The sequence below is a fragment of the Leucoraja erinacea genome, chromosome 28, assembly GCF_028641065.1.
Source record: "Leucoraja erinacea ecotype New England chromosome 28, Leri_hhj_1, whole genome shotgun sequence".
Taxonomy (NCBI): domain Eukaryota; kingdom Metazoa; phylum Chordata; class Chondrichthyes; order Rajiformes; family Rajidae; genus Leucoraja; species Leucoraja erinaceus.
Genome location: NC_073404.1, coordinates 26,140,205 through 26,155,018, shown reverse-complemented (window position 1 = coordinate 26,155,018; position 14,814 = coordinate 26,140,205). Strand labels below are relative to the sequence as shown.

Genomic DNA, 14,814 nt, shown 5'->3' with positions numbered 1-14,814 from the left:
CAAGCATTTGATTATTATTCCCCGATGGTTGGGAATAGCTTGAAGGAGGACAATGAATGAGAGGGAATAGATTATCTCCAGTGCTATCACAAATCGCTCATTGAAAGCTATTTCATGCACTGACACATTTGGAAAACTGACAACAGTTATCAGACATCGGTGGCCGACTGGAACCACTTTCCCCAGAGTTTTAAGGCACCATCAGCTGGCAACACCCACTGTGGAACACAGCTAAAGATGCAGGTAGACACAAAATGCTGGAGTAACTCAGCGGGACAGGCAGCATCTCTGGAATTGAAGGAAGGGGTGACGTTTCAGAGACCCTTCTTCAGACTGCTTCGACTCGAAATGTCACCCATTCCTTCTCTTCAGAGATGCTGCCTGTCCCACTGACTTACTCCAACATTTTGTATCTATCTTCAGTTTAAACCAGCATCTGCAGTTCCTTCCTACTCATTTTGGCCGCAGCACAGTCTATTGACCATAGATGTACCTCAACAATATTAGCCATTAGTCGTTAATTTATTGTCACTTGTTAAAAGCTTTTGTTGTGTGTTAACCAGTCAGCGGAAAGACAGTAGATGAGGAAAAACGTTTTCATCCAGAGAGTTGTGAATCCGTGTAATTCTCTGCCACAGAAGGCAGTGGAGGCCGATTCATTAGATGTTTTCAAGAGAGAGTTAGATATTGCTCTCAGGGCTAATGGAATCAAGGGACGTGGGGAGAATGGTATGGCAACTGCTCTGTCTCCGACCGGAAGGCATTGCAGAGGGTGGTGAAAATTGCCCAACGCATCACCGGTTCCACGCTCCCCTCCATTGAGTCTGTCCAAAGCAAGCGCTGTCTGCGGAGGGCGCTCAGCATCGCCAAGGACTGCTCTCACCCCAACCATGGACTGTTTACCCTCCTACCATCCGGGAGGCGCTACAGGTCTCTCCGTTGCCGAACCAGCAGGTCGAAGGAACAGCTTCTTTCCGGCGGCTGTCACTCTACTCAACAACGTACCTCGGTGACTGCCAATCACCACCCTCCCCCCCCCCCCGGACACTTATTATTATTTATTCAAATCGTTTGCTATGTCGCTCTTCCAGGGAGATGCTAAATGCATTTCGTTGTCTCTGTACTGTACACTGACAATGACAATTAAAATTGAATCTGAATCTGAATCTGAATCTGAATCTGAATCTGAAGGCAGGAACGGGGTACTGATTTTGGATGATCAGCCATGATCATATTGAATGGCGGTGCAGGCTCGAAGGGCCGATTGGCCTACTCCTGTACCTATTGTCTATGTTTCTATGTTTGCATGATCACACTCGAGCCATCCACAGTGTACAGATACACGATGAAGGGAATATTGTGAATAACATCTAGTGCAAGATAAAGCCAGTAAAGTCCGATCAAAGATAGTCTGAGGCTCTCCAATGAGGTATTACAATGAGATATTTCAATGGAATGTTCTTACAATATAAAATGATTGCAGTTCATTCATGCTTTATAGACTATACATCGAAAATAACGCTGCAGATGATATGAAGCATATTTTCTTGGATTAATTGTCAACAAATACATGCACTTACTCAAGCAGGAACATGCAATATTAAACACATTAGAACAGGAATTGCATGCATAGTTGCCCAGTCAACATGGTATAATTATAACGATTAATCTGGAATTGGATATATCATAACAATATTGTTAGTACAAGGTTTTCCTGTTCATCAATGACCCATAGTTGCAATACAAATATTTAGATGAGTAAGAGAATGAATTTTGATTGAAACATATAAGATCACGAGGCATACAAATATAAAAGGCTGGAGTTCATATGGTGTTAGGTTATAGGTGCAGAATTAGGCCCATTGAGTCTACTCCGCCATTCAATCATGGCTGATTTACCTTTTCCCTCTCAATCCCATTCTCCTGCCTTCTCCCCATCATAACCCCTGACACCCGCATTAATCCCGAAGAATCCATCAATCTCTGTCTAAAAAATATCCATTGACTTGGCCTCCACAGCCTTCTGTGGCAAAGAATTCCACAGTAACTCAGCGTAACACAGTACTGAGTAACTCAGCAGGTGAGGCAACGTCCCTGGAGAACATGGATTGGTGATATTTTAGGTCGTGACCTTTCTTTAGGACTGAATGAAGTCAGAATGAAGAAGGGCCCTTACCTGAAAGATCACCTATCCATGTTCCCTATGTATGCTTCCTAATGCCCCTGTCCCACTTAGGAAACCTGAACGGAAACCTCTGGAGACTTTGCGCCCCACCCAAGGTTTCCGTGTGGTTCCCGGAGGTTTTTGTCAGCCTCCCTACCTGCTTCCACTACCTGCAACCTCCGGCAACTACCTGCAACCTCCGGGAACCGTACGGAAACCTTGGGTGGGGCGCAATCCGTTCGGGTTTCCTAAGTGGGACAGTGGCTTAACCCACCGAGTTGCTCCAGTACTTTGTATCGTGTTATTTTGTAAGCTAGCATCTGCACTTCCTTGTTTCTACATTTAGGCATTCGATTATGGTGGGTGTGAAGTGGATGATTCTTCATGTAGAAGAATCTCAAACTGGTCTCCACTTATAAAGGGTTGCTCTTTTAAGACGCAGATGAGGCAAAGGTTTTATTTATTTCAGATAGTCGTCATCGTTTGGAACCCTCTTCCTCAAAGGGCGATGGTGGCAGAATCTTTGAGTATGTACGGCAGAGATAGACACATGATTAATGAGCAAGGAGGCAAAAGGCTAATCTGGATAAACAGGGATGCAGAGTAGTGCTGTACAATCAGATCAGCCATGATCTTATTACATGGTGGGGAAGCTCAATAAGCTGAGCAGAAAACTCCTGCTACTAGTTCGTATCTTCACATCTACATTCATGCATTGAAGATAGACACAAAATGCTGGAGTAACTCAGCCGGACAGGATAGAAGGAATGGGTGGTGTTTAGGTCTCGACTTGAAACGTCACCCATTCCTTCTCTCCAGAGATGAAGCCTGTCCCACTGAGTTAAAGCCCTGTCCCACGGTACGAGTTCATTCCAAGAGTTCTCCCGAGTTAGCCCTGGTTCGAACTCGGAGATTTACGGTAATGGCCGCTCGTTGGTACTCGGGGCTCTCGTGGACATTTTTCATCATGTTTGAAAATCTTCACGAGTGCTTACCTGCCGTTAGCGAGTCTTCCCGAATAGCTGCCGTTAGCGCTAAGAGACGTCCCCGAGCTCCGACGTACCCGCTGCGTTCATTCTCCGTGCTCACCACGAGTTTGATTTTTTTTTAAATTCGGGAGAGCTCTTGGAATGAACTCGCACAGTGGGACAAGGCTATAACTCCAGCATTTTGCGCCTACTTTCAGTGCAAACCAGCGTCTGTAGATCCTTCCTTTCCATTCATGTATCCTTCCTTTTAAGTACCTAGGAGTAATGGAGGCATCGGTGAGTTGTAGTGGGGTAATTTTCACCTTGTGTGATGAAGTAAATTCCATTGTTATTTCCGTGGCTTCCAAGGATCGAATATCGGGAGGGATATAAAATGATCTTTCAACTCTCACCTGTGCCGCACTATTGCCTCAACTGATAGCGACAACACTTACGTTTTAAGTGAAACTTTAGCTCAACCATCAATCCTTTTCAATTCCGAGCTAAATCGGCTGTGACCATGGATAGATTAAATAGAGGATGGTTCTAGTGTTTAAAGTGCCAGCAGAAATGAATGGGAGGAGATATTGCAACCCACTAATGAGTGTCGGGGAAAGGATTGTAAAATTGACTAGCCTCCAGCAGGACACGCAGAATATTCGCAGAGCATGGGACATGTGAACTTCTGATAAGGACTTAATATTTCATCCAAATTAACTAGTTCTCAGTGAGGCACTAATAAATTAAGCATAGATTTGCATTTTTTCCTCCTCTGTCTGTTCACGCTGAACTCTTGAGTCACGCCACCCACTTCAGTCACATAGAAGAATGTTGCTCTTTAATGAGTTGTGTTCATCACCCTTCATAATATCGAGCATTTGTACCACCAGATTCAGGAGCAGCTTCTCCCCCGCTGTTTAAGTGCGACACAGCGGTGCAGCTGTCAGAGTTGCTGCCTCACTTCACTACGCCAGAGACCCGGGTTCAATCCTGACCTCGGGGACTGGCTGAGTGGAGTTTGCACGCTCTCCTGTGATCTCATGGGTTTCCCCCCCGGTGCTCCAGTTTCCTCCCACATCCCAAATAACGTGCGGGTTTGTAGGTTAATTGGCCTCTGTACAATGTCCCCAGGGCGTGGGGAGTGGACACGTAAGTGGGATAGCATAGAGCTAGTGTGAATGGATGATCAATGGTCAGCGTAGACTCTGTGAGCCAAAGAGCCTGTTACTATTGAATGAATGGTCCTTCCATAAGTTAGGATGTTGCCCCAATTTTCCAACATATCTCATCACTGGCATTGGACTTTATCTCTGGGTGTTTAATGCTACAATGATGTGAAACTATATTCTGCAATCTGGTGTTTTATTCTTGCCACTACCAGTTGTAAACATTATATACTTGTGTAAGGCTAGAACCTAGTGAAGGAAAAGTCTTCTTCATTTTACTTATGGGAGACATTTTCAGAAAAAGACTCAAAGTGCTGGAGTAACTCAACGGGTCAGGCAGCTTCTCTGGAGAACATGGATAGGTGACGGGACCATTTCGGGTCAGATCATCCATGTTCTCCATAGATGCAGGAAGGACTTGTTTAGATGACATTTTGCGTACGGGATCCTTCTTCAGACTCCAACTATAATTATCATCTTCAGCGCACTACCATATTTGCTATAACTTTGTGTCAACCATCCCCCCATATTAACAGACTAAACGGAAGTGACACAGACTTAGAAAGCTGATGAGATTTTTTTTAATGAAGATCTAAAAGGAAACATACCTCAGAAATGTCTGTGGAAGGGGGGGGGGGGGGGGGGGGAGGGGGGGGGGGGGGAAGGGCCTGTTTCCGAGCCGTATCTACAAACTAAACTAAATCATGGGCATTTGTTACAATTACATTAATTTTAATCTCACATTATTTCTTTTCCTTCAGGAGCGTTTCTGATCCCCTTCTTCGTGATGCTTGTGGTGCTGGGAATTCCACTTCTTTACATGGAAATCGCAATCGGACAGTACTTTCGGGTCGGGCCAGTTAAAGCTTTAGCCATGATGTGCCCACTCCTCAAAGGTCAGTGCAATAGATTCACCTGCCGGCCATCAGTCAGCCTTGGAGGTGGCACACTTACATAAAGAGAAATAAAAAAAAGATCTCAGACTGCAACACCGTACAACTTTAGACTTTAGAGATACAGCTCCGAAACAGGCCCTTCGGCCCAATAGGTTCACGCCATCCAGGTCAACCCGTACATTAGCACTATCCTACACACTTAGTAGAAGCCAATTAACCTACAAACCTGCACGTCTTTGGAGTGTGGGAGGAAACCGGAGCACCAGGAGAAACCTCACGCGATCACGGGGAGAACGTGGAATTCTCTGCCACAGAGGGCGGTGGAGGCCGGTTCTCTGGATACTTTCAAGAGAGAGCTAGACAGGGCTCTTAAAGATAGCGGAGTCAGGGGATATGGGGAGAAGGCAGGAACGGGGGTACTGATTGGGGATGATCAGCCATGATCACATTGAATGGCGGTGCTGGCTCGAAGGGCCAAATGGCCTACTCCTGCACCTATTGTCTATTGTTTAATGTACAAACTCCGTACAGACAGCACCCGTAGTCAGGATCGAACCCGGGTGTTTGGCGCTGTAAGGCAGCAACTCCACAGCTGCGCCACCGTGCCACACTGACAACTGGAATACTTCAGCTGTTGAGACAATGAAATCGGAACCTAAGGATCTAACAAAGATGATTTAGCAAGCCCAGACATCGAATCATGGAGATATGTACAGTATCATGGAAACAGGCCCTGCAGCCCAATATGTCCATACCGACTAAGGTGCCTTCCTGAGCTAATCCCATTTTCCTGGTCCCGGATCTCTTAAAATCTTTCTTATCCATAAACATCTCTAAATTCTTTCGAAAGTTGTAATTGTACCAGTCTTTTACCGCTTCCTCGAGAAACTCGCTGCGTATCCCACCACCGTGCTTCTCAAGTGTACTCCTACATCCCTTATATTCCTCAAGGGACTTGTGTGATCCAAGGTGCCTGTATCCTTGTAAAGATTGTTAGTACATGAATGAATGAATGCATGATTGAATGAATGAATGATTGATTGAATGAATGAATGAATGAATGAATGAATGAATGAATGAATGAATGAATGAATGAGTGAATGAATGAATGAATGAATGAATGATTGAATGAATGAATGTATGAATGAATGAATGAATGAATGAATGATGAATGATGAATGAATAATGAATGAATGAATGAATGAATGAATGAATGAATGAATGAATGAATGATGATGAATGAATGAATGATTGAATGAATGAATGAATGAATGAATGAATGAATGAATGAATGGTTGAATGCTTTATTCTCACAAGTAACAAGTTCTAGCGGGCAGCACAGTGGCGCAGCCGGTAGTGTTGCTGCCTTACAGCGCTTGCAGCGCCGGAGGCCTGAGTTCGATCCCGACTACGGGTGCTGTCTGTACGGAGTTTGTGTACGTTCTCCCCGTGGGTTTTCTCCGAGATCTTCAGTTTCCTCCCACACTCCAAAGACAGGTTTGTAGGTTAATTGGCTTGGTGTATGTGTAAATTGTCCCTAGTGTGTGTAGGATTGCGTTAATGTGCGGGGATCGCTGGTCGGCGCGGATTCGGCGGTATGACGTTTGTTGATCCATAATGTATGTTCCTATATGCTATAAGGTGATTTCAAGAGGGAACTGTTTTTCCACCTTCAGTTCCCTCTTGTAATTACCTTACTTTCTATCTTTTTTTTGCCTGAAAATTTAGGTCGCTGTGCTTCACGGTCACCCCGACTAGCACAGAAAATTTCAGCTCAAAAATCGGCCGTTTTCCATGTTTTTAACGGGTGTGAAAGTGCGTGTTTCCCCATTCATTAACATGTACCGAAGTGACATATGTCCTCCAGTTAAATTTTTCGCTCCACGTGAGGGGGGATCTACGCTCATTTGACCTTTGGTGAAATCACCCTATAAGGTCCACAGTCAGCGATGGTGGCCTCTTTTATGCTATAAGAGCGTAATTATGAATAATATATGATCTCATTCAAGAACAGCATAAGATCTTGTATCTCTTCTCTTCCAGGTGTTGGTGTGGCCTCAGTGGCCATTTCCTTCATAATGTGCACCTACTACAACCTCATCATAAGTTGGGCCCTCTATTATCTCATCAACTCCTTCCAGAACCCTCTGCCTTGGCACAGCTGTAACAACACCTGGAACCATCCGGAAAGCTGCACAGATAGTCATACTGCCAGCAACATCACAGACTCTGCCAGTCAGCAGTTCTTTGAGTAAGTCCTCCATGTTGTCCTGTAACCATAGAAACATAGAATCATAGAAAATAGGTACTGGAGTAGGCCATTCAGCCCGTCAAGCCAGCACCGCCATTCAATATGATCATGGCTGATCATCCAAAATCAGTCCCCACGTTCCTGCCTTCTCCCCACATCCCTTGATTCTGTTGGCCCTAAGAGCTATATCTAACTCTCTCTTGAATAAATCTGTATTCAAGTATTTTAAGCAATGGATTATATCTAATAACCCACTCAGAAATGACATAGGAGGATCACTGCTTGAGGTCACACCTTCAGCATAAGTTCATAAGTTCATAGGAGTTGAATTAGGCCATTCGGCCCATCGAGTCTACTCTGCCATTCAATCATGGCTGATCTATTCTTTTCCTCTCAACCCCATTCTCCAACTTTCTCCCCATCAACTTTGACACCGTTACCAATCAGGTATCTGTCAATCTTCGCTTTAAAAATACCCAATGACATGGCCACCACCGCTGACTGTGGCAATAAATTCCACAGATTCACCACCCACTGAGTAAAGAAATTCCTCTTCATCTCTTTTCTAAAGGAACGTCCTTTTATTCTGCTGCTATGGCCGCTGGTCCTAGACTCTCCCACTACTGAAAACATCCCGCCACACCCATTTTATCCAGGCCTTTCACTGTTCAGTAAGTTTCAACGAGGTCCCTCTTCATCCTTCTATACCTCCAGTGAATGCCGTCAAACGCTCATCATACCTGAACCCAATCATCCCTGGGATCGTTCTCACAAACATTCTCTGTTTACGAGATCGCACGGCACATCCCTCCTCAGAAATGGGGCCCAAAACGGCTCACGATACTCCAAAAACCAGAGGGCACAGCTTTGACAAAAGTGGGGACAAAGTTTGAAAGAGATGTATGAACTGGTCTGGCGCATGGCTTGAACATGCCGCCAGGGGGGTGGTGCAAGAGGCAGATATGATAAGAGGCTTTTAGATGGGCACCTAGATATAGAAACATAGAAATTAGGTGCAGGAGTAGGCCATTCGGCCCTTCGAGCCTGCACCGCCATTCAATATGATCATGGCTGATCATCCAACTCAGTATCCCGTACCTGCCTTCTCTCCCATACCCCCCTGATCCCCTTAGCCACAAGGGCCACATCTAACTCCCTCTTAAATATAGCCAATGAACTGGCCTCAACTACCCTCTGTGGCAGAGAGTTCCAGAGATTCACCACTCTCTGTGTGAAAAAAGTTCTTCTCATCTCGGTTTTAAAGGATTTCCCCCTTATCCTTAAGCTGTGACCCCCTTGTCCTGGACTTCCCCAACATCGGGAACAATCTTCCTGCATCTAGCCTGTCCAACTCCTTAAGAATTTTGTAAGTTTCTATAAGATCCCCTCTCAATCTCCTAAATTCTAGAGAGTATAAACCAAGTCTATCCAGTCTTTCTTCATAAGACAGTCCTGACATCCCAGGAATCAGTCTGGTGAACCGTCTCTGCACTCCCTCTATGGCAATAATGTCCTTCCTCAGATTTGGAGACCAAAACTGTACGCAATACTCCAGGTGTGGTCTCACCAAGACCCTGTACAACTGCAGTTAATACTAAAAAACAATAAGAAACAGAAACTAGATCAAACCCGAGACCTGACAGCAGTAGAACCTCCCTGCTCCTATACTCAAATCCTTTTGCAATGAAAGCTAACATACCATTCGCTTTCTTTACTGCCTGCTGCACCTGCATGCCTACCTTCAATGACTGGTGTACCATGACACCCAGGTCTCGCTGCATCTCCCCCTTTCCCAATCGGCCACCATTTAGATAATAGTCTGCTTTCCCGTTTTTGCCACCAAAATGGATAACCTCACATTTATCCACATTTATCCACATTATATATGCAGGGAATGGAGGGATATAACTCACAGACAGATGAGATGAGTTCAACTTGCCGCTATGTTTGGCACTAACATTGTGGGCCAAAGGCACTGATCCTGTGCAGAACTTCTCTATGATTCTTATGCCCGACCCTCAAAGACAACAGAAGTCACGAAACCAGAAGCACAATTGTATTGAAATATTCATTTTCATTTTTCATTTTCATTTTCTCCATTCAACTTCAACCAATGAACTTCATCTGAAAAAAATAGTTTTTGTTGAGAAAGGAAGGAGGTAGACCTTAGGAAGAATCTTTTTTTTGTTTGCATCCATCTGCTCCTTGTAGAGTTTTCCCCACACACATAGATAGGTTGGTTTGGCTGGCTTGGCCTCCATTGGATTTTGTTTTTCTATTTCTGTTGCAGGTTTTCATGTTTCTTCATTTTACTTCCGGGAGGCAGGAAGACATTTTCAGATAAAAGACTCAAAGTGCTGGAGTAACTCAACGGGTCAGGCAGCATCTCTGGAGAACATGGATAGGTGACGTTTCTGGTCGGGCCCATGTTCTCCATAGATGCTGGGGGGACATGTTTAGATGACTCCAACTATAATTATCATCTTCAGCGCTCATCTTCAGCGCTCATCTTCAGCGCTAATCTTCAGCGCTCATCTTCAGTCATATTTGCTATAACTTTGTGTAAACCGTCCTCCCTTATTAACAGAGTAAACGGAAATGACACAGTCATAGAAAGCTGACTTAGAAAGGGCGGCACTGTGGCACTGCGGTAGAGTTGCTGCCTTACAGCACTTGCAGCACCGGCGGCCTGTGTTCGATCCCGGCTACGGGTGCTGCCTGTACGGAGTTTGTACGTTCTCCCCGTGACCTGCGTGAGTTATCTCCGAGACCTCCCACACATACAGATATGTAGGTAAAGTGGCTTGGTATCAATGTAAAATTGTCACCGAGAGTGTGTAGGATTATGCTAATGTGCAGGGATAGCTAGTTGGCGCCGGCTCGGTGGGCCGAAGGGCCTGTTTTCGCCCTGTATCTCTAAACCAAATTGATGAAATCTCTCATCTCGCGCTGTATCTCTAAACTAAATTGATGAGATTTTTAAAATGTATATCGACAAAGAAACTTCCCTCACTAATGTCTGAGGAAGAAAGTCAAAATTCATACGGTGCCAGGACAAAAATCCAAATATTGTAATGCCAGTAATATATATTTTTTTAATTCTGGCATGTTCGACGTAGCTGACAAAGTGACACGGCTGAGCATTTCTTCGGGAATTCCAAGCATTCTGAGAGATAGGACATAGGTTCCTAATACTGACCCATTGACCATGCCGGTGGGTCAGTGAGTCTTGCTATTGCTGCGAGACCACAGAATATAGAATACTGGACTTTGTGCCTTCCCTCATAATGGGGGGATGTTCTTTATGTTTAAAACTCTTATTAATGTCATGTCTGCATTCCTTCTTTGTGTGCTGCAAAATGGCAAGAAGCATTTCACTTCACTACACCTAGGTGTATGTGAATGTGACCAATAAAATACCTTTGACTTTGATACTACAGCATAGTAACGAGCACTTTTACCCGCAGTATCTGCGCCAAACATGATGTCAAGATAAACTAATTTCATCTGTGATCCATATCGCTTATTTCGCAACATAATCACATGCCCATCTAAAAGCCTCTTAAACTTCACTATCCCCTCTACCACCCCCACCTGCAACATGCTGAAAGATGTTGTTTTAAACTGGAATTAACGTAATCATCCTTGTAATGTAAACATAGCTTCTCCGTGGATTATCACCTTGTCGTGGTGGAGAAGCTTGTGTGGTCCTGAGATCCTGAGATCCTGAGAGCGATGCCGTCTGGAACTGTGTTCCTGGTAGGGTCACCCATGGCGGTAAGGTCGAGGAGGAGGTCCCTGACAAAGAGCAATCCAACCAAAACCTCAACGGTGGAACAGACGGAGGAAGACGATGGCTGACCTTAGTGGAGCGTCACAGCGGCTGGGAAGGCGGATGAGGGCTGCAGCTGAAAAGGGTCTCCGGTCGTCTTGGGCTCCATGCCACTGGATCCTGACCCAGATCTGCCAAGGACCGTGTGGTGGCTGTCTGTGCACCAGTCTCCCCACGTTAAACAAAGTCACGCACAGGCGTTCTCCATGAGAGGACTGTCAAACTCGTTTCGAGTCACCGCCAACGAAACACAGCTTAGAGTGACAGACTCTGTTAGGCATCCCATCACTTTCTGTGTAAAATATTTACCCAGCTCATCTCCTTTCAATGCTTTCCTTCTGACCTTCAACCTATGCTCTTTAACCTTTGACATTTGCACCCTGGGAACAAGCTTCTGACTATCTACCTTATCTCTGCCTCTCAGCAGTTTACATACTTCTATTAGGTCTTTGCTCAACCTCCAGTGCTCTAGGGAAAACAACCAAAGTCTACCCATTCTCTTCTCATAGCCAATGGCCCGTAATGCAGGCAGCATTCTGAGTCTGAAGAAGGGTCTTGATACAAAACGCCATCAGTCCATTCCCTCCACAGATGCTGCCTGACTTGTTAAGTTAATCCATCTCTTAGTAAATCTCCTCTGGACTCTCTCCAAAGTCAATGTGATTGGAACAGAATCAGGCCATTCGGCCCATCAAGTCTACTCCGCCATTCAATCATGGCTGATCTATCTCTCCTAACCCCGTTCTCCTGCCTTCTCCCCATAACCCCTGACACCCAAGAGCCTGCACATCCTTCCTGCGATTATGAACCATTATTTTATATGTAAACTATAATATAGGCAATAAGTTGGCAATTTTATTATGATGAAGACAGGAATTTCAGATAAATATATTTAACTAGTTTATGAATCATTTCTATGTTGCATTTAACATCAAGTGACATATCCACAATCTTTTGCAGCAAGATTATGTCAGATGGTCTCTTAATAAGATGATAGGTAATTGTACTTCATAGTGTTAGACCTTTCCTCCCTGTGAATATCAATATCACTGCGATACAATATTATATACTGGGTACAATAGAGAATACTCAGTTTAGAGACAAGTCCTGTTGCTTCTGAGGGTAATTTTCCCGGAAATAATTGAATTAAAGACAAATCTAATTCTATAAGAATTACACACCGCTGCAGACATGGAATAACATTCAAAATGAAGGAAATTGTTTCACACGAAACAAGCAATAAACAGAGTCTGTCACTCGAGGCAGCAACTGCTGTGTTTACATTAACTAGCAAGGATGATTACGTTAATTCCAGTTTAAAAGCATCTTCCAAAGATTACATAAAAATGGCATCTGGCACATACAGTAAGTAGATCATGGTTTTGAATCATTCATCTTCAGAAAAGAAATCTAGACTCATCACACTTCCTCACTTCATTCCAAGATAGTTTTAACCATGTGTAGGGAGGGACTGCAGATGCTGGCTTATACCCAATGTAGACACAACATGCTGGAGTAACTCAGCGGGACAGGCAGCATCTCTGGAGAGAAGGAATGGGTGACGTTTCGGGTTGAGACCCTTCTTCAGACTTTAATCATGTATCAACGTGATGTTATTTATTTTTCCTGGCTTAGTTTTTGTTTCTTCATTAGTGTAGTTATAACATTTTGTTGAGCACTCATACCCTGGCATCATCTGTACCATGATGTGACAGGACAATTACTCTAACATTCTTGAACAACATTTCATAGAGTGCTGGAGTAACTCAGCGGGTCAGGCAGCATCACTGGAGAACATGGATAGGTGACGTTTCACAGAGTGCTGGAGTAACTCAGCGGGTCAGGCAGCATCTCTGGAGAATATGGATAGGTGACGTTTAGGGTTAGGCTAAAGACCAAAACATCACCTAATCATGATCTCCAGAGAGGTTTACGAAAGAACTGCAGATGCTGGAGAAATCGAAGGTAGACAAAAATGCTGGAGGAACTCAGCGGGTGAGGCAGCATCTATGGAGAGAAGGAATAGGTGACGTTTCGAGTTCCAGAGATGTTGCCTAACCCGCTGAGTTACCCCAGCACTAGATGTCTTCTTTTGGAAATCAGCATCTGCAGATCCTTGTCTTTCTATTTCCAAACCAGGAGCATACGTGGCCTGGAGGGTAACTACAAGTGGTAACGTTCCTTCCACACGTTGTCTGTGTCTCTCTTGGTGAGAGAGGTTAAGGGTTTGGGAGATGCTGTCAATGTAACCTGGGCGAATAATTGCCCTGCGTTTTGTAGATGATGCATATTGCAATCATGGCGGGCATGGTGGCGCAGTGGTAGAGTTGCTGCCTTACAGCGCCAGAGACCCGTGTTAGATCACAACTACAGGTGCTGTCTGTACGGCGTTTGTACGTTCTCCCCGTGACCTGCGTGGGTTTTCTCCGAGATCTTCGGTTTCCTCCCACACTCCAAAGACGTGCAGGTTTGTAGGTTAATTGGCTTGGTATAAATGGAAAATTATCACTAGTGTGTGTAGGATAGTGTTAGTGTGCGGGGATCGCTGGGCAGTGCAGACGTGGTGGGCCGAAGGGCCTGTTTCCACACTGTATCTCTAAACTAAACTAAACTATAGGCAGGGAGAATGAATGTTCAGGGAGGTTGTTCGGACCCCAATGAAATGGGCTGCTCATCCCTGGAGGTTGTTAGGTTTCTTGTGATTGTTGAAGATCAGATGATCACAAATGATAGGAGTAGAATTTGGCCATTCGGCCCATCGCCTACTCTACCATTCAATCATGGCTGATCTATCTCTCCCTCCTAACCCCATTCTCCTGCCTTCTCCCCATAACCCTTAACCCCTACTAATCAATAATCTATCTATCTCTACCTTAAATAAGTCCACTAACTTGGCCTCCACAGCCTTCTGTGGCAAAGAATTCCACAGATTCACCACCCCATGACTAAATAAATTCCTCCTCATCTCCTTCCTAAAAGAATGTCCTTTCATTCTGAAGCTATGGCCTCTAGTCCTAGATTCTCCCACATCCACTCTGTCCAGGCCTTTCACGATTCTGTACGTTTCAATGAGGTCCCCCCTCATTTTTCTAAACTCCAGCGAGTACAGGCCCAGTGCCGTCAAACGCTCATCATAGGTTAACCCACTCATTCCTGGGATCATTTGTGTAAACCTCCTTTGGACCCTCTCCAGAGCCAGCACGTCCTTCCTCAGATATGGTGCCCAAAATTGCTCACTGTATTCCAAATGCTGACTAGCATCTTATAGAGCCTCAGCATTACATCCGCATTTAGAAGGATGAGGGGAATATCTTATAGAAATGTATAAAATTATGAAAGGACTGGACAAGCTAGATGCAGGAAAAATTTTCCCAATGATGGGAGAGTCCAGAACCAGGGGCCACAGTCTAAGAATAAAGGGGAGGCCATTTAAAACTGAGATGAGAAAAAACGTTTTCACCAAGAGAGTTGGGAATTTGTGGAATTCTCTGCCACAGAAGGCAGTGGAGACCAATTCGCTGGATGAATTTCAAAGAG

General features: G+C 44.7%; 1 protein-coding gene across 1 annotated transcript in view; it reads left to right on the top strand.

Annotated features, from left to right (window-relative positions):
• Window positions 1–14,814, top strand: part of si:ch211-283g2.1 (sodium- and chloride-dependent GABA transporter ine) — an 85,364-nt gene that overhangs the window by 27,599 nt on the left and 42,951 nt on the right. The window contains exons 2-3 of the mRNA XM_055658070.1: window positions 5,060–5,194; window positions 7,238–7,445. Coding sequence (XP_055514045.1) covers window positions 5,060–5,194; window positions 7,238–7,445 — 343 coding nt within the window. The remainder of the gene's footprint in view (window positions 1–5,059; window positions 5,195–7,237; window positions 7,446–14,814) is intronic.